This window comes from Peromyscus eremicus, chromosome 4, assembly GCF_949786415.1.
Source record: "Peromyscus eremicus chromosome 4, PerEre_H2_v1, whole genome shotgun sequence".
NCBI lineage: Eukaryota > Metazoa > Chordata > Mammalia > Rodentia > Cricetidae > Peromyscus > Peromyscus eremicus.
In genome coordinates, this window is record NC_081419.1 from 126,486,034 (window position 1) to 126,503,748 (window position 17,715).

At 51.8% G+C, this 17,715-nt stretch overlaps 1 protein-coding gene across 4 annotated transcripts in view; it reads right to left on the bottom strand.

The window, feature by feature from the left end:
• Nucleotides 1-17,715, bottom strand: part of Nol4l (nucleolar protein 4 like) — a 125,123-nt gene that overhangs the window by 57,371 nt on the left and 50,037 nt on the right. For 3 of the 4 annotated variants that reach the window (XM_059261667.1, XM_059261666.1, XM_059261669.1), the window contains exons 3-4: nucleotides 12,303-12,414; nucleotides 4,690-4,799 (exon numbers count right to left, since the gene is read on the bottom strand). In XM_059261667.1, the coding sequence (XP_059117650.1) occupies nucleotides 4,690-4,799; nucleotides 12,303-12,414 (222 nt within the window). Of the gene's footprint in view, nucleotides 1-4,689; nucleotides 4,800-12,302; nucleotides 12,415-16,046; nucleotides 16,162-17,715 lie in introns of those variants that run through there. The other variant, XM_059261668.1, reaches the window with a different exon arrangement.

The window sequence follows — 17,715 nt, forward strand, 5'->3', positions numbered from 1 at the left end:
CACTTCACGCGGCTATGAGAACAGTAAAACCATTAGGAGACATTAGCACTGCTGGGAGTAGAGACCAGAGCAGTCTTCCCTCTGAACAGAGCATCTGGGGCGAGGAGACTGAGGAGCAGATCAGGGCTCTGCCTCTGCTTCTGAGCAATGAAGTTCCCATGGGGGCGGGTGGGGGTGGGCAAGGTGACCCTGCTTCCAAATGTGGCTTCCATAGTTCAATATCCTTCCAAGCGCTGCATCTCAGGAGCAGTCAGGACCACAGGGACACTGAAGGCACATGGACCTCTTGTGGACACTGTGACAGTTACAAGCCACAAGTGATATCCATGGGTGCCCCCACCCTCCCTATTTCCTTTTGTTTTTTTCCCAGACAGGTGTTCTCTGTGTAGCCCTGGCTGTCCTGGAACTAGCTCTGTAGACCAAGATGGCCTTGAACTCAGAGATCTGCCTGCCCCTGCCTCCTGAGCACTGGGTTTAAAGGTGTGCATGTCCGGCTCTAATTTCCCTACTTAAGGTAGCTCCCGGTGTCCAGGCAAAGCTAGCAAGGTGCTGCTGAAGACGGGTAGAAGTGGACAGGTATTTGGCGGGGGACATGATATATCTTTCTCACTGTGTTCTTGCTCTTGTGCTTTTGGGGGGAGTAGTTTTGTTTTGTCTTATTGTTGTTACTGGTTTTTCTCCAGAGTCTCTGTGTTATTTAATTACAAAAAAATGGAAAAATAAGAAAAAGTGAATGGCAGTAAATGGGTTATTCTGTGACGAAGAATACAGTGTGGTTCTCAGTGCTTAGAGCACCCTCTGGAAGGGGATTTGGAAACTGAGACAGGTCAGTCGGTACCTACTGGTTCACTCAGGCCCACAGTGCAGCCTGCATCCCTTCCTGGGACCTGACCTTCTCCTGGAAGGCTCTCAGCTGTCCCCTGAGAGCTCAGAGCTCACCACATTTCCCCACCCTGCCTCCTCTACAAAGATAATTTATCATCTGTGCAACCAAGTGTGGTTTCAGTTCTGTATCTCTAGAAGAGAGTTCGTGATAAGCAAAATCCTCTTGTTTTGAGTTTTTTGAATCCAGGCTGGCCTTGAACTTGGGATCTTTCTGCCTCTACTTTCCAAGTGCCAAGATTACAGGGATGGGCCACCACACCTGGCAGGAAATAAAACCTCTTTTAGGACACTATAGCCCATATTTTCAATTTATCGTGGCCACTTTGACGGCAACTCCTGGAGTCATGGTCTTTGGGGAGGTCTCTGTAGAGAGAGTGTCATTTAACTCCATATCATCTTGCATACTGAGGAAACGGAAAATATTTGCTATAGCAGGAATCTTAGATGGTCTTATTAATAAAATCAAACCTGAGGCCAGTTATTGGGGTGAACACTGGAAGATCAGAGAGACAGAACAAGCCACAGCTAACCTCACCTGGCCAACTTCTCAACTGATCTTGTTTCCTCAAACTGGAAGCCTCTGTGTCCTCATATCGGAATGGCTCTCAGCTGAACTGTGCTGCTCAAAACCTAAAAGCTTAACCAGCCAAATGCTTCTAGTTTCTGGTCCTCACGCCTTATATATCTTTCTGCCTTCTACCATCACTCCCTGGGATTAAAGGCTCACTCCCTGGGATTAAAGGCGTGTGTCACCATGCCTGGCTGTTTCCAGTGTGGCCTTGAACTCACAGAGATCCAGAGGGATTTCTGCCTCTGGAATGCTAGGAGTAAAGGTGTGAGTGTCACCATTTTCTAGCCTCTGTATCTAGTGGCTGTTCTGTCTCTGACCCCAGATAAGTTTATTAGGGTACACAATATTTTAGGGAACACAATACCACCACAATTTGCTGCACCAAATCAGACCTCAAGAAGAATCTCTTTCCTTTGGGTAAATATTATCATCAGAGTTTCCTTTTATGTGTGTATTGGGGGGCCATTGCCAGGTGTCAGACCCTGGTATTAGCTTTCCATATTTCTAATATCTGACACAGAGAAGGACTAAGTTCCCAGCATATCAACCTGAATCAAACAACATGACTGGCCAGCTACAAGAAAACCCCACCTCCTCTCTTCACTGTCTGATCAGAACAAGGTGAGGTGCACATGCACCCTGACTCCCCCTTGTCTCCCGGATGTGCAATGTTGGAAAACCCCAAAACGAATGATTGGGCAGTTGTTCCCACAGTGCATGATTAACTGACATTTTCTAGCCTGGCCTCAGTTACTGGGGACTGTCTTTCCTTTCCACAAAGCTCACATCAGCAGCTTGCAGACACTACAGGTGTCAGCTGTTGGCACTCTGTGGTCACAGGGATGGAGTGAAACTTTGTCTTGGGATGTGGGACATGACAGGGCAGAACTTAGACTAAGGTAGACTTTGGATGAGAGGACATCACCTGCCCTAAGGAGGACCCTGCTCTGCCTTCACTGGTAAGGAAGAGGCTACTAATGCAAGGCTCTGTATTTTTAGTTTCAACTCAAGCAGGAGCATCAGAGGCTTCTGGTCCTTGGCCCCTTCCTTGCTGCTGTAGATAAACAATCGGGTGAGCAGAGTGATTTCTTATTCTCCTGTGTGCCAGCCATAAAGCAGGGACAATAGTGCTGCCTGCTGCCTGAGAGACCGAGGCCTTGAAGCTCCCTGCTGTTCGTGGGGGGGGAGTGAGGGGTGGAGGGGGGATGGGGGCGCTGGAGATTGACAGGTGGGAGGCACAAGGAAATGTGGAATATTGCTATTGCTTCACCTGCCAGTATGCAAGGAGGGTTTGCCCTTTGACCCCTCCCCGACAGACAGGGTAAACTGGCTGCTCTGAGTCTTCCCACCCCCAGCCCCAGCCCCAGCCAGACTCCCAGAATATTTGGGGACAATGACTCTCGCAGTCTTACTGTGGGAGTAGCTTGAGCCTGGCCAGGACAATCAGTCCGTGACTTTTGGTTTGCTAGACACTCGCCTGATGCTCGAGTGTGGCTGTGAGTATCCCCTTTTCCATCAGCAGCTGAACTCTCGCCTTGGCCCTGGGGCCTTTGTGTGGGTTCTCCCTATGGTCTGGGACTTCTCTTCCTTTCTTATCTAACATCATCTTAGGCATCCTTTGCTGTGGCAAGCCTTCCCTGTCTCTGCCGCAGACCCTCCGCTGGACACCCTGAGTATCCATAACCACATACCCTGGAGGACAGGCTTCACAACAGCACCACTGGGCCCCATTTGCTAAGCCCTAGAGCCTGGCTCACAGAAAGGACCCCATCTTTGTTAATCTGCCCCCCCCCCCTTCTACCAATACAAGGGAAACTATAGTGAGATTTTAGAACCAAATAAACCCTGACAGGGGCACGGAAGAGAGGTCACGTCTGCACACCACACTGACCACACTGGCCCCAGCAGCGACCCAGATCCAGCTGCCTGCCCCAGGACAGAAAAGGCCATGTGGCACTGCTCTCAGCTGTCTGTGTTTTGTGCCTGGCTCTTCATATGGGGGAAGTGACACTGTGGATGGTTATAGGAACACAAAGGCCACCATCAGGGATCTGTGCGGTATGACTGAAATTTCCTAAGTATTAGCACAACAATGACACCCCGAGACCGCCACCGCAAAGCAGAAACGATGCAGGCTCTGCCCCACGTCCAGGCACCCCCCCCACCCCCTCACCCCCACCCCCGCACACACTCACTGCCTTTGACTGCAGCCATCTATGACAGGTACTGTTGGGTGAGGGGGAAACACACACAAGAGGCTGGCCTTCCAGAACAAAGCTGGCTCCCTTCCTTTAGCCTCTAGGAACCTGGGTTGTGGGGCTTGGGAAGCAGCTCAGCAGGTGAAGCCAAACAGCCTGAGTGCTCAGAGTGAGCAGCACAGGCCAGCTGCTGCATACACTCACCCTGCAACATCCAGGCCAGCCGTGAGGCTCCCCACCTTTCACCCCCCACCCCCCACGTTTGCATCGTCAAGAGGCTTGCAGTGCAAGACCGCATGGACCCAGAATTCTGGCCTGGATTCCATTTGAGAACAGGCTCCCCCTCCTGTAGTTAAGCCTTTGGGACTTGATATCAGCAGAGAGGGGGCACTGGAGACAGGTGAGGAAGGAATGCCCTGATTTTGGTGGCAGCAGAGCAGAGGGAGAGCACAGCGCTCACCCAGATTTTCTTTGAAGGGCAGGCAATTTCTTTGTAAGAGGTTAGCAAGTGGACTGTGTGGGGAGACACAAGTGTGTGTGTGTGTGTGTGTGTGTGTGTGTGTGTGTGTGTGTGTGTGTGTGTTGGGGGGGTGTTTCATGGTGCCTGACATCCCTTGGCAAACCACATCTGGAAGTCTTGAACAACCAGGGAGCCCCAAGGCCTTATCTAGCCTGGGCCACTTTCCAAGGCCCATCTTCCCGGCCTGTCTAGGACCCAAGAATGACAGAGGCCACAGGCAAGCAGCCAGCAGTGCCACAGACAGAGGGGAGGGCCCGAGAGCCAAGGTCTGTGGCTCTGGAGCACCTCTCCCTTGAATATCCTTGGGGAAAGCCTGGCAAGGCTGAGTGTCCAGGTTTCAGAAGACACTCCCAGGAAGGACGCACTTCTGCCCTCTCTGCTGGCTGGGGGCCAGATGACCAGATAAGGGTCTCTTTGATTTGCCCGTTTATACAGGCTGCTGCAGGGGCCCCCAGGCCTGGAAAGGCAATGCCCCCCAACTTCCTGGTCTCTGGGGGAGACAGCAGGCACCTTACCTGCTCCTGAGAGTTCATCACTCGTAGCTTCATCTGCTTCAAGTAGGTGGAGGTGAGGGGCATGTTGTAGTCAATAATGCCAGACACCAGAGGGGATGGAGGCTCATTCTCTGCAGGAACGACAAAAGGAAGCTCCTTTCAGTCTGTGCCGGCTGGAGGGGTGAGGGTGGGGCTGGGGTAATAGGAGGATGCCCCCAATAAGGGCAGGGCCAGTGGCCACTCACTGGTCAACTGTCCACCTGTGTGGTGTACAGCACACAGGGCTGAAAATGCTTGCCAGTTAGGTGCCAGTTTAAAAAAAAAAAGTGAGACTTGTCTATTTCAAAAGAAATGGAAGGTCTGGTCACATGGGGTTCCTGTGACAACCATGAGGCCCTGCAGCAGCCTCTTCTTACAAGCAGGACATCTGTGCTTTGCCACAGTCCCACTTACCACTGGGCACAGCTTTGCTCACCCAGGCCACCTGCCAGGACCCTGAAGGCATTAAGTTTCCAACTCTGGCCAAAGTCGGCTCCTCCTGGTAAACACCTGCTTCTGCCTGTCCCACTCCAGCCTCAGCCCCACAGTGCCCCCGCCCCCAGCACCCTCTGGGACCAGATGGCTCACAGATCTGAGCCAGGCCCCCAGTGCCATCTACCCTCCCAAAACCTGGTGCCTCCATAATCGCATGCAGAGGAGGGTTTTTCCTCCTGCTTATTGCTATGCTGTCCTGAGGATCAAAGCTACGTGTGCTCTTTTTGTAGAAAATCTGCAATGTGTGGAATGATGTGAAGAAGAAAATCTAAAAGCGTAATTGCACCAAGCAGCCTGGCATATGCTTCTGTTTATTTTCCCTGTGACTTTCCTTTGCACACTTGATATCATATGCATGCAGAAAATTATAGTCTGCTTTCCTCTCAAAAAAGGTGTTTAATTTAATTAAGTTATTTATTTTGAGACAAGGTCTTGCTTTGGATGTAGCCTAGGCTGGCCTTGAACTCATGATCTTCCTGCTCAGCCTCATGAGCACTAGAGGTAATTTTTTTCCCCTAAACATTTTGCCATGGGTATTTTCCCACAATTTACCTGAGCCGTACCCTTATGATTGGTTAGGTATGGCTAGTGTAACCAACACTGCAGGGAACACCTCTGGGAATACCTACTTGTCTGTATTTTGATCTTTTCCATCATAGAACTAGTCTAAGAGATGGAATTTATGGGTCAGAAAGTAAAGATGACTTTTTTTTGTTTTGTTTTGTTTTGTTTTTGTTTTTGTTTTTTGTTTTTTTTTCAGAGCTGAGGACTGAACCCAGGGCCTTGTGCTTGCTAGGCAAGCACTCTACCACTGAGCTAAATCCCTAACCCCAAAGATGACTCTTGAATCTCTGGTGGCCATGACATCATCCTGGCTACCTATTCTCTGGGCCTCTCCTGTTCACACGGGCCTCAGGCCAGGTTGATTTTACCGTAGGCTTTCTGTCAAAAGATCTCCACTTCATCGAAGGGGTAGGATCTGAGTCCTGTGGGATGATAGCAACCGCCTCACCAAGCAAACCCTGCCCTCCTCTGTCACCACCACAGCCAAGGGACAGGCTGTAGCAAACGTGGATGACAGGGCTAGGTGACAGGGCAATCCCAGGGTCATTTGCTCCACTTACCCCTCCAAAGCTAGCACCCAACTAAAGAGACCTCTGCACCCGTGCAGCACTGTGCCAAGTGAAGAAGCCGCAGGAGGACAAACGCTTGTGTGAAATGAGTCTAAAACGGCTCATTTTCTAAGTGTTTGACTCCAGTGAGAAAAGGAGGAAGAGCCTCTGAAACACAGGGCAAAGTCACTTGGAGGGAGCCCTCCTGCGGGGCCAGACTGGGCCTGGACTTCTCTATACCCTTCTTTGTAGTGACAAGTGTGTTTTAATGAACTTGGATAACTAACAGAAACGTACATTTCAAGGGCACCCAAGCCCTAAAAACAGATCAGAGGAAGAAGTTCACTGCTTCCCTCTAAAACTCTCGAGTCTTACTTGCATACAAAGAAATTATACCTAAAAATGTTTACTGGTCACCTAGGACTCTAGAATACAATTCCATACTGATGACTCTGACTCAAAATGGTAGTTATCAGATTCATGGCAGCCCACCTTAAAAAAAATATTATTGTAGCATTATTGGTGAGTCTGTGTTGCTCCTGGCCTGTCTTTACACTCACCAAGTTTCACTTCCAGACTGACTTCAGATGCCTGACACCGCACTGAATGTGCCTGAGCACGGTGCAGATGGTGGAAAGGGCTGGTCCGTATTTTCCACCATGTCTGGGTGGGGCAGGGAATCCTGTGTACATGAGCCTAGCTTGTAGGAAAATGGAGCTGGTCTTTTCCTCAAAGGACCACTATCAACCTAGAGTTAACTTCCTTAACCCCAGGGAGCTTTTAGGCTCTGATCTACTAAGATGGAGTGGGTGGGAGGCAACATATTGGGTAAATGATTCCAAGGACCCTGAGATGGGGTCACAGACAAGAGCCATGTTCCTATCTCTGAATCATGGTGTTTCTGGCTGAGAAGTGTGACTTCACTGTAATTTCCTCAAAGGTGAAATTGCCTGGGATGAAGCTGCTGAACAACATGGAGGCTGTGAAGAGCTACCCACCCTCCAAAGGGCCTGGTCTTATAGGGGCTCTCTGCATTTGGCCATCTACATAGGCAAGATGCCCTGATGTAGCTTACACTGTACCTGAATGCTAAGGCTGCGTATCAAGAAGCAGATGACAGTTTAGCTTAGGGAAGAAAAATTATACTAAGAAGAGTGGCCAGGCTAGTGACCTGTATGTAGGCAGAAGGAAAGGGTTTTCCCTGGTCCGTGCTCTCCAGAATCTCCACAAAGCAGAAGATGCTTCCAGGACCCCGAAGGAGCTAGGACTGCTCTGGAAGAGGTGGGCAAGATCCTTGCAGCAGGAAAGCAGACAAACAGAGCTATCAGGGAACACCTGCGCTGGTAGGCCGTGGGGTACTTAGTCCCTCAGTCCCAGGAGTGAGCATCCTGCTGGGGCAGCAGTGTCAAGGTGGACAGGGACATTTCCAGTGAGGAAGGGAGTCATGGAGCTGGCATGGGAGGTCAGAACTGGCTCCCTACAGTAAGGAGAAAGGCAGAGGGCTGGGGGAGCCCCATGAGCTCTGGATATGGTGAGTGGAGAAGTAACAGATGCAAAGCCGATGGTGGCCCTGTGTGATGCTCACAGGTGGGAAGGATGCCATGCCAGGCAAGCTAAGGCAGAGTGTAAACAGGAAGAGGGGAGTTCCCTTGGCTCTCTGCATAGGGTGATCCTCTGTGCCCAGGCCACTGCAGACAGCCTGATGCCATTGTGTTGGATGCTATTACTATGTAGAGAGGAGAGTTAAGAGGTATCACCTACAGAGGCTAAGTGATCCAGCAGCTGCTAGGAAGAGAGGCCAAGGAAGTGGCCCCAAGCAATGTTTCAGCACCTCCTTGCCAAGGAAAATGGAAACCAGCCCAAGTGCTCAGCCTGACTCTCTGGGGCTTTGGAAAGGATCAACAACTTAGGCTCTGCCCATCACAGGACAGGCCAAGCCATGCTCAGCTCCACTGTGGATACAAATGGCACCTGTCAATCAACACAAATTCCAAAAAGGAATGCCCAGTCTTCACATTCTCCAAGTGCCCATTCTCACAACATTTTACCTAAAGAACTCCTCAGTCCAGAGATGACAGAAGTTTCCAGATATTGGCCAGGGGGATAGAAGAGCTCTGTTGGGCGTTGAAGGACATATGCAAGAGGAGTAGAGAAACCACAAGACCAGCCAGCCTTGTGAAGTTCAGACTCAGAAACAAAACAGGGATTCTAAGCCTAGGTGGAAGGAAGGTAGCCAATGAATGGGCAAGCTCCAGGAGCCTGCAGAGTGGGCAACTTTTATGCATCTGCATCACTCATCACTCATATTTACTGCTCACTGCATGAAGGGAAAAAAGAGGCTGAAAAACAAGGAGGAGTAGACACAGTGGGGTAGGGTATATGGGAGTCCATTAGAGCCAAGAGGGCCCTGGAGTAGCTCAAGAAAGCTTTTTGAGGAGCATAAAGTGGATTCCTTAGCCAAGAAGAACGGAGCGTGCCCTATGGGCTCCACATGGACCCAAAAACCCCAGGAGACTGTACTTGTAGTAATGCCCCTTCTTCTTCTTCTTTTTTTTTTTTGTTTTGTTTTTTTGAGACAGGGTTTCTCTGTGTAGCTTTGCACCTTTCCTGGAACTCACTTGGTAGCCCAGGCTGGCCTCGAACTCACAGAGATCCGCCTGGCTCTGCCTCCCGAGTGCTGGGATTAAAGGCGTGCGCCACCACCGCCCGGCGTAATGCCCCTTCTTTACAGCTAGGACAACACCACACAGAAAGGCTACGCAGCTTCCCACTGTCACACCGAGAGTGTGAGATTGGGAGAGAAAAGGCCAGTCATCAAGGCAAGACAGAAGAGAGCAATGGGCAGGGATGGGCCTGGAAAGCACAGGAAGGAGGCATCTAGAAGGGCCAGCACGGTCCTGGGAACTGCAGAGGAGTCTGGCTTGGTGATTCGCATGCTCCTAAGGAAGCAGGAGCACAGCCCACGTTGTTCACAGACAGCTCACAGTTTGCAACCTTGTCACAGTATATTGCCACGGTAGAGAAAGCAGGAATGCACCCTCAGAGGTTTCTCTGCCCAGGATGGCAGACTGGTTTGAGAATGAGTTCCCACTGGGATTGGTGGGAGATTGGTGGTATGGAGGCCCTGGAACTGACGACTTCCAGACCCTCTGCAGCTCGCTTTGTTTGTGCTGTTGGGCCCACTCTGCTGGGGACAGGCTGCTCACTGGGGCCACTCTGCTTCCTCCTCTTCCTTCCAGCACGAAGCCAGGAAACTGGACAGTCTCCCAGCAGCCCCAGAGGAGACTCCATCCTGTCCCCTGTCCCCCTTCCTCCCCACCTTCCTGGGACAGGAATAAGAAGCCTGCCTCTGGGGGAAGGGAGGACTAGCAGGCAGGGATGCAATCTGAGAGAATGCAGAGGGTAGAGGTCTCTCCTGTCAGGGAGAAAGCTGGCAACAAGGATTTAGAGGCTGATGCCTCAAGCCATGGAGCAAAGAGGGAACCTATCAGATTCCAGAGCTCTCTACTGGCAGTCCAGAAACCAAACTTTCCCTTTTAAATCTAGCACGTGGGTGGACCCAGCTATTTTGCTCAGGGTGGGGGTTGACCTTGCCTTTGTAGCCACTAGCTTCAGGTCTAGGGGAAAGGGAAGCCACCTGGGCCTGAGCACAACAACCTAACAAAGGGCTCAAGTTCCCAAGGTATCCAAGTCCCAGGCCCTGCAGAGGGGGCTCCTTTTACGCATCTGCACCACCACAGCGTCCACTTTGCTGATGATAAAGGCAATTTTGCCGCTTTCCTCTCTAGGGAGGTAGGTGAGGGAAGCCTGGAATGAGTGATTTCACCCGGCACTTCTTTGGGTCTTGGTTTTCTTGGCTGTATGCCAGGACTGACAACTCAAGGCTATTATGAGCAGGAGATTCTCAGAGAGGTTCCCTAACCTGCTGTGGGACACACAGCAGGGAACAGGGCTGACTGCACACCAGATCCCCCTGGCCTGGTGCCCACTCGTGCATGGGCCATGCTCTGTCTGATTTCCTGTAGTCACTTCTCTGCAGTGGAAGGTCAGCTGCCCAGGACTGAGAACGGGCAGACACCTGTCCTCTTTCCTGTCAAGATAAGCCCAGGGAGAGAGGCTCAGCACCCAGTCCTCAAGCTGGTTTATACTCTAAGCAGTTCCCAGCTGTGAGCAACCCCCCTTCTCCTTCTTTTCCTCTTTCCTGGGGCTTGTGGGTGGGAAGGACCCTCCTAAGGGGGAGGCAGTCAGTAGGGAGAGGAAGCAAGTCGCTGCTGGGTTCCTCACAGAGAAGCCCAGAAGCCTGAAGACCTTGTAGCCTTTGGGGAGGAGCACCCTCCTCACAGTTGGAAGCAGAGCAGGAGAGCTGGGAGGCCTACAGTCCCCCAGGGCAGCCTTGCCTCTGTTCCTTCAGGCAGCAGTTTTGTGCCTGACTCCTCCAGTTGCTATGGAAACAATTAGGGCAGGAACAGGAGAGGACCAGCATACTTGGGTGGGCAGGATCCAGGCAGCTAGCTCAGGGCCTAGACCTGCAATGTGTGGAGGGAGCAGAGAAAAGCCCTCCAGGCCCATTTGCAGGGCCAAGGATTGTCTTGGCCCTGGGGCCAGGCCATGTGTGATCGTGTGACAAGCATCCCTTAGGGTCACTCTCCCATACTAGAGCTCTGTACCAGGCTCACAGACAACCTCTCAAGTCTTATCAGTCCTCTGAGTAGGGACCCTTTCTGACCCCAAGCACAGAGCTGAGACCCATACCCACACAGCTTGGCCTAGGAGCTTGCTCTCAGCAATAGAACAGCATTAACAAGTTCTGGACCCTCACACCTGACAGGCATCCACTGACTCGTGGTTCCCAGACAGCAAAGCCTCTTGATTTGGTGAGTCAGCTGGTGTCACAAGTTGCTCAGGTGCCTCAGGGGCACTCAGAGGAAAACTCTGCCTGTGGCCTGAGTTCCTGTGACCTGGCTGTCATCATGTGGTTGACTTTTCCTCCCTAGGTGGGTGGATGCCGTTAGAGTTCTACCCGGATAAGTGGCTTACTCTCCAGTCCTACTTCGTTCTCATGGTCGGGCAACTGCCCCAACCCCTTTGCCCCGTTGACCATGGTTCATCATTTGCAGGCTGAAGCCAGAAGAGGCACAGCATGTTATGGGGAAGGCCCAGAACTCTGATCAGTGACCCCCAACCCATGACACACTAGAGTCATGGTAACCATGACTAAATGTGCTGGCCTGTGTTACAGTCAAAGCCAGCTGTAGGTAGACAAGCTCTGATGGGCTGTTATGGTTGACAGTGTAGGGAGATATTGAATGGGGACCCTTGATGGTCTCACTGGGCTGAACAGAGCAAGGGGCAACTTGCTAATCACAAGTGGTCTGTCCATTTTAAATTCTAATCAGTCCTCACTGATTTACTGATTGGAGGGCACACGGGTGTGTGCACAGGGAGGGAGCAGACCTCAGGGAGGGCCCAACATCAGCAGGTGTTAAGGGCCAAACAGGAAGAGGAACATGGCTCATGGGGTGTGTGCCTCTCTTCAGAGACCCAGATCCATGTGTACATGAGTGGACAAACAGCCCCATGGGCAAGGCCAAGTGGCTAGGATGGCAGCGCCCAGAGAACAGGAAGGGTACCCGTTTCTAACTAGAAATGAGGTGGAAGGAGAGGCTAGCCTAAGCCTAGAAGGGCAGGATGGATGGGTCATTGACTTAAGTGAAGCTTAACTTAAAAAAACAAAAACAAAAAACAACAACAATGAAAAACCAACAACAATAAGCAAGCTGTGTGGGGCACACACATGATCTCAGCACTTGAGACGCTGAGGCAGGAGGGCTGAGAGTTCAGGGCCAGCCTGGGCTATACAGTGAGACGCTGTCTCAAAAACAAATAAGTAATCAAGTAATTAATTAATTAAAAAGTTACACAGAATCAAACAAGGCTCTTGGGGCAGTGCCACCAACCACACTGGCCTCTGGGAACAGTGGCCCCCACCTTTGGGCTCCGGGCCGCTGGAGTTAAAGTGCATCCTCTTCTGACATTCCGTGCAGCTCATGAGGAACCGAGTCACAGCCTCTCTGGGGAGGAAGGCGTAGGTCTCCGCGATCTGCCAGAAAACAGTTTGCACGTCATGTGCCACCTTGGAGGCAACTTGGTCACCAGTGACAAGGCCAGTGGCCTCCACTCCTTGCTGTAAAATGAGCCACTTGTTTTTAAGACTTGAATAAAGGAGATTAAAAATTGCAAACAAAAAACATTTAAACATGATCTAGCTTTTAACCTCTAACAAGTAATATTCTTCTTAGAACATTTTATTGCTGCCACTAAAGGGTGAACTTATGAACACTGCTCTAGAATATAACAGCCTCTCCTCTGAGAGATGTATAAACTAAGACCCACTTGTAAATTCACTGGCCTATGAACAGAGCCCAAAGTTCTACCATTGATGTCCCGGGCTAACTTACAGGCCAAGTGCCTTTCAGCCATAGGAGGCTGGTTTGGGGGCATCCAGTTTTCCACACTGTGCCTCTCGGGGACCTTCACGTTCCTTCTTGTAACTAAGGATTCAGTTGAGGTCACACAGCTCTTGAGGGGCAGTGCTGCGAGCCTCACTATCCCATGCTGAGGAAGAGAGCTGGTAGGAGGGAGGCAAGGTGGAGATGGAATGGAGGGAATATGAGAAGGCTGGGTAGGAAGCAGGGAGGGGGTGTGGCCTAGAAATCTAGTAAGGGGTCAGCTTTGCTCTGGGTCGGAAACTCTGCTTCTGTTTTGGCTGTCACTGGGATTCCACTTTTCCTCTCACGTGCTGCCTAGAGCCCGGGTCTCCTGCTCCGCTCCACTAGGGGGCAGCATCACCAAGCATTCCTGTCCTTACCATAGCCCAACAAGAAAGTTGGGCGAGGGCTTGGGGGCCACTCTGGACTGCACTGGGTCCTTCTCTGTGGCAAGAACACAGTCTGTTTCTATAGGGACTAGGGATAAGGACTCATGGGCATTCTGAATCTCTGCTGCTAGAGGAGAGGAGAGCCAGGGTATGTAGACGGCTAGGGTGCACCAGACTGCAGCAGCCCCCTAAGGACCAGCCTTCAAGGCCCTCAGCCCAGCCACTGGCCTGCTAGTTCCAGGGCTACTCCTGCCAGCTGCAAACTTGCGTTAATTTTGGTGACACAGTTGTTACTTCTCGGCTGATTTGATGCTCTGCAGAGCAGGCAGTGTCTTTGATGAGCTATCTCCCTTCTAAATCCCCTGTCTGATTGCTTTGCTCTGGAGGTCAAGGACAAGGGCCAACCCCAGCATCTCCGGCTGTAGCACAAATGGGAGAGCCCCAGTGGAGGAGGACGGCAAGGTTGGCCCACTTGGGGAATGAGGACTGGAAGGTGGGGGGCTTTCTGCTAGGTAAGCAGGCATCTTCATCCTAGCCTAGAGCTCTGGAAGTCCCTTTCGGATCATGCTGAGTTGGGAATAGTGAGCTCGGCTGTAGAAGGGCCAGAGGGAAGGATGAGTTCCAGCCAGAGCCAGGGCCAGGGCTGACTGGCCAAAAGATGAGGTCCTGGGCTCCCCTGAGATATTGTTCCCAGAGTTAGGCCTCAGAAGAGCTGAGTGGCTATGGGGAAGAGAGCTACAATAAGCTGGAGGGAGGAGGAGGAGGTTCCTGCCAGAGACTGGTCAAGCTTGCCTGCTCACCTGCACTGGACAGACACTTTTCAAAGGACTCAAGAGCAGCCCCTGGCCAGGCTGCTCTGCTCAGGGCTGTACACAGGATGAGAATGTCTGTTCTTGCTGCCTGGCCTGCAGTGTGCACAGGAGTCTGTCTCCAGGGTGAGATGGTGACCAACAAGATCGCCAGGGGTCTTGGCTGAGCCATGGGGATATATCTTATGGCCCTGGGTCCCACAGGGGAATGGGAGAGGTAGGAAGTCCTTAGAGCTGTCAGATGGTGGGACAGAGCATAGAAGGAAGCCTGGGGAATCCGTTCTGTACAGAGGGACCCATATGGACAACACAGTCCCTCTTCTCTCACCTTCCACAGCATCTTTTGGTTCACCCTTCGGTTGGTCCAGGACCAGAAATAGAGCCTCTATTTCTATCTGAGGGCCTAGATGCCACAGGTCCATGGGACCACACACACACATACACAAAAGTGAGACCAGAAAGGCAATCCTCACACGATATCTTGTCGGGAGGACAGTGGCTTTCAGATGGCTTCAGACTGTTCTAGAAATAGACACACGTACAAAACAGAACCAGAGAGCTGCCTCTATGTTTTGGAAGGGAGATGCTCAGGACCTGTCCCCAGCAGGCTTCCCTTAGCTGTCCTGAGATGCCTGCCGTGTTGTTCTCGGAGTCTACTGCCAAGCCCTAAAACCACGCATGGATTTCCCTTTTCTGTTTTTCTCAGTCTGAAAAACTGAGAGATTTCTCGGGCAGGGAGAGCAGAAGCTATTTGCAGAGTCGCTGACTTGCAAGGCCCATTTTCACTCCCCAACTCAGAAGCCAACAGAGCCTGATGAGGTGGGTGGGGTGGGGTGGGGTGGGGTGGGTGGGGTGGGGATTTGCACCACTTTACAAGATCCTCCTTCTGCCCTGTGGTGGATTAGCACGTGGTGGGGCCTGGAACAGCTGTTGACCACATCTGGCCTTAACTCCAAAGTGGCCTGGGTAGCCAGATCTGCGCTCTGGAAGCTGATCAGGCCTCTAGCATCCCTGGGGGGAAGAGGAAGTGAAAAGGTTCCTCAAGCCCTGATTGAGTGAGATCAGTGAAGCGTTTGGGAAAGAGCTCAGGAAACTGGAAGCAAGCTAGAACTCTCCCCGGGGTTTAGCACCGTGAGATTCCTGGGATCCTTGGACCTTCAGGTCACCCTGCTTAGGAGGCTATGGTAGGACTCCCTGCTCAAACAGGGGCTCCTCCTGTATCATCTCATGCAAATGCCTTCTGCCTGACTCTAAAAACTCCAGGCCTTACAAGCTCATAACCTTTCCTCTCTAATTCATGGTTCTCTAATTCAGTTGCTAGAAAGACTCTCCCTTCTACTGAAGAAATGGCCTCCTTTAGTGCCCTGAACAAGGCTGCCCAGTTCCTACTGTCTCCCAACCCCTTAAGGCACTTCAGGCTTGTAAGAATTTTAAAGTCCTTGTACCTTAATAGATGGAAAATCAGATCCAGGGTTCAGTTTTGGCAAAATACACAGTGACAGATCCAAAACCCGCTCATCCGAGGGCTTGATGAAGCCCTGCAGTGCCAGGCTGGGCTTCTCCACAGCCGTCATCAGCACACGGTTTGCTCCGGGGCTCTTTCTAAAGGCGATGGGCGGGGTGGGGCAGCTCATTTCTGCAGAGCAAGACTGAGGAGCTAGGCTGGGTGGGAGGAAATGGAATCAGATGAAACAAGGGGATAGGACACCCAGGTACCACCTCTGCTCCAGAAACAGGAAGAGGGTGGCACAGGAAAGGTGGCAGACAGGGAAGAGAGGGAAGGGTTAGGAGGCATAGAGGGGCAGGGGGAGCACTGGCTCCTTGGCCTTGAACTGCTGCAGAAAGACCCTGACCTGCTGGGCTCAGCCTTGGCCCTGTGCTGAAATTCCAGCTGTGTGTGCAGCCCATCTGGTTCCATGCCAGTCATGTGCCAGCTCTAGGCTGGGCAGGGAAATGGGGCACATGGCAGCATATGGATCAGAAGCAGTGGGCTAGCTGTTCACTTAACCCGGGAGCATAAGGGCTGGCAAGACTGGCCCAACTCACCCTCAGCCTCTGCATGTTCCAGAGGCCACAGACCCCACCGAGGACTGCCTGTGGACAAGGCTTGGTGCTGGGCACTGAGGAGCCAGGGAAGTCACCAGATCCATATAGCCAAGCCCACATGCCTGACAGCAGCCAGTGGCTGGCTTGATAGTTTGCCTCAGGAGACCTGTGGCAAGGAAGGATGGATACTAGTCAGTTGCCGGGCTCTGCACCAGCTAGGTGACCTCAGGCAGGCAGTGGCTATCACCTTAAAATGGGGGCTCACAGGAGTCCCCGCTTTATGCCTGTAGCCTTTACATAGATCTGACTTAGGAGGTGAGATTGGAAAGGGCCAAGGATGGACCCTGATATACGTGGAGGCCCAGCACTGTGTTAGGCTCACTAATGAGCAAACACTGCCTTCTCAATTCCACGGGGGACCCTGCTGTTCCAGACTGATGGTCCTCCCTTCTACAGCTCCATTTGGAAACACCCTCAGACTGGCTTCCCTGCTCATGGGCAGCAGGAGGGGTGGGAAGACAGTGGTCATCCTGTGGCACTCAGGTTGGTTCCTCACTTCTCTGAGGTTCCCAGCAAAGGACCCATCCTAAAGAGAGATGGCTCAGTGGTTAAGAGCACTAGCTGTTCTTCCAGAAGTCATGGGTTCAATTCCCAGCACTCATACAGCATCTTTTTTTTTTTTTTTTGGTTTTTCGAGACAGGGTTTCTCTGTGTAGCTTTGCGCCTTTCCTGGAACTCACTTGGTAGACCAGGCTGGCCTCGAACTCACAGAGATCCGCCTGCCTCTGCCTCCCGAGTGCTGCGATTAAAGGCGTGCGCCACCACCGCCCGGCTCATACAGCATCTTATAACTGTAACTCTAGTCCCTAATGCTGTCTTCTGGTCTCCATGGGTACTGTATTCACATGGTGCACAGACTTACATAAAAAAGCAAGGAGCTAAATACCCATTCAGACAAAGGAGCTCCAGAATTTTGGATTCTGAATCGGGCCATGTGGGGAAATCATACCTACACAGGCCACCTCCACTACAGCTCACGGCTATCTATCTACACATAGTGCTCAGGACCTTCACACCTTGCGTAGGTGGGCAAGTCTGGCCCCAGAAAGATAGAACTATAGGATTCTAAAGAGAAAATCCACATGGAGAGCCTGGAAGGATACCAGCTGACTCCTACTCAGGTTCTGTGTGACCTTGGACAGGTGACTTGAGGTTCTGGGTCTGTTTGTTTAACTAGAAAATGGACCATAGTACCCTAGTCACAGGATGGCCATGAGGACTCAGCTGACAATAAAATGTCTGGCTTGTGGGCTTAGACCTGGGCATGAGCCATGGGTACAGACTCAGATGTGGGGCCAAATAGGGAGGGGGGCCTTTGCCTAGCAGCTTCCTCCTGCAGGTTGGGGCACTGCTCTTTCTACAGCCCTGTTTCCCAACTCCCTGCTGTGTAATGTTTCTCCAGAGAGCCATTCCATTCCCTCCTGCCCTCCTCAAGGTGCCAGTATGCATGTTGCCTTCTCCATGAAGCCCCCCAGGCTTAGCACTAAATGTCCAGGGCTGGGAGTATGGTTGCTGAGCCCCCAGGTATGGGGTTCTTGCTCTCTCAAAGCTGGTCTCGCAGGCATTTCTCTTTGTGTGTTTATCTCTTTGCCTTCAGTCTCTCTGGCCC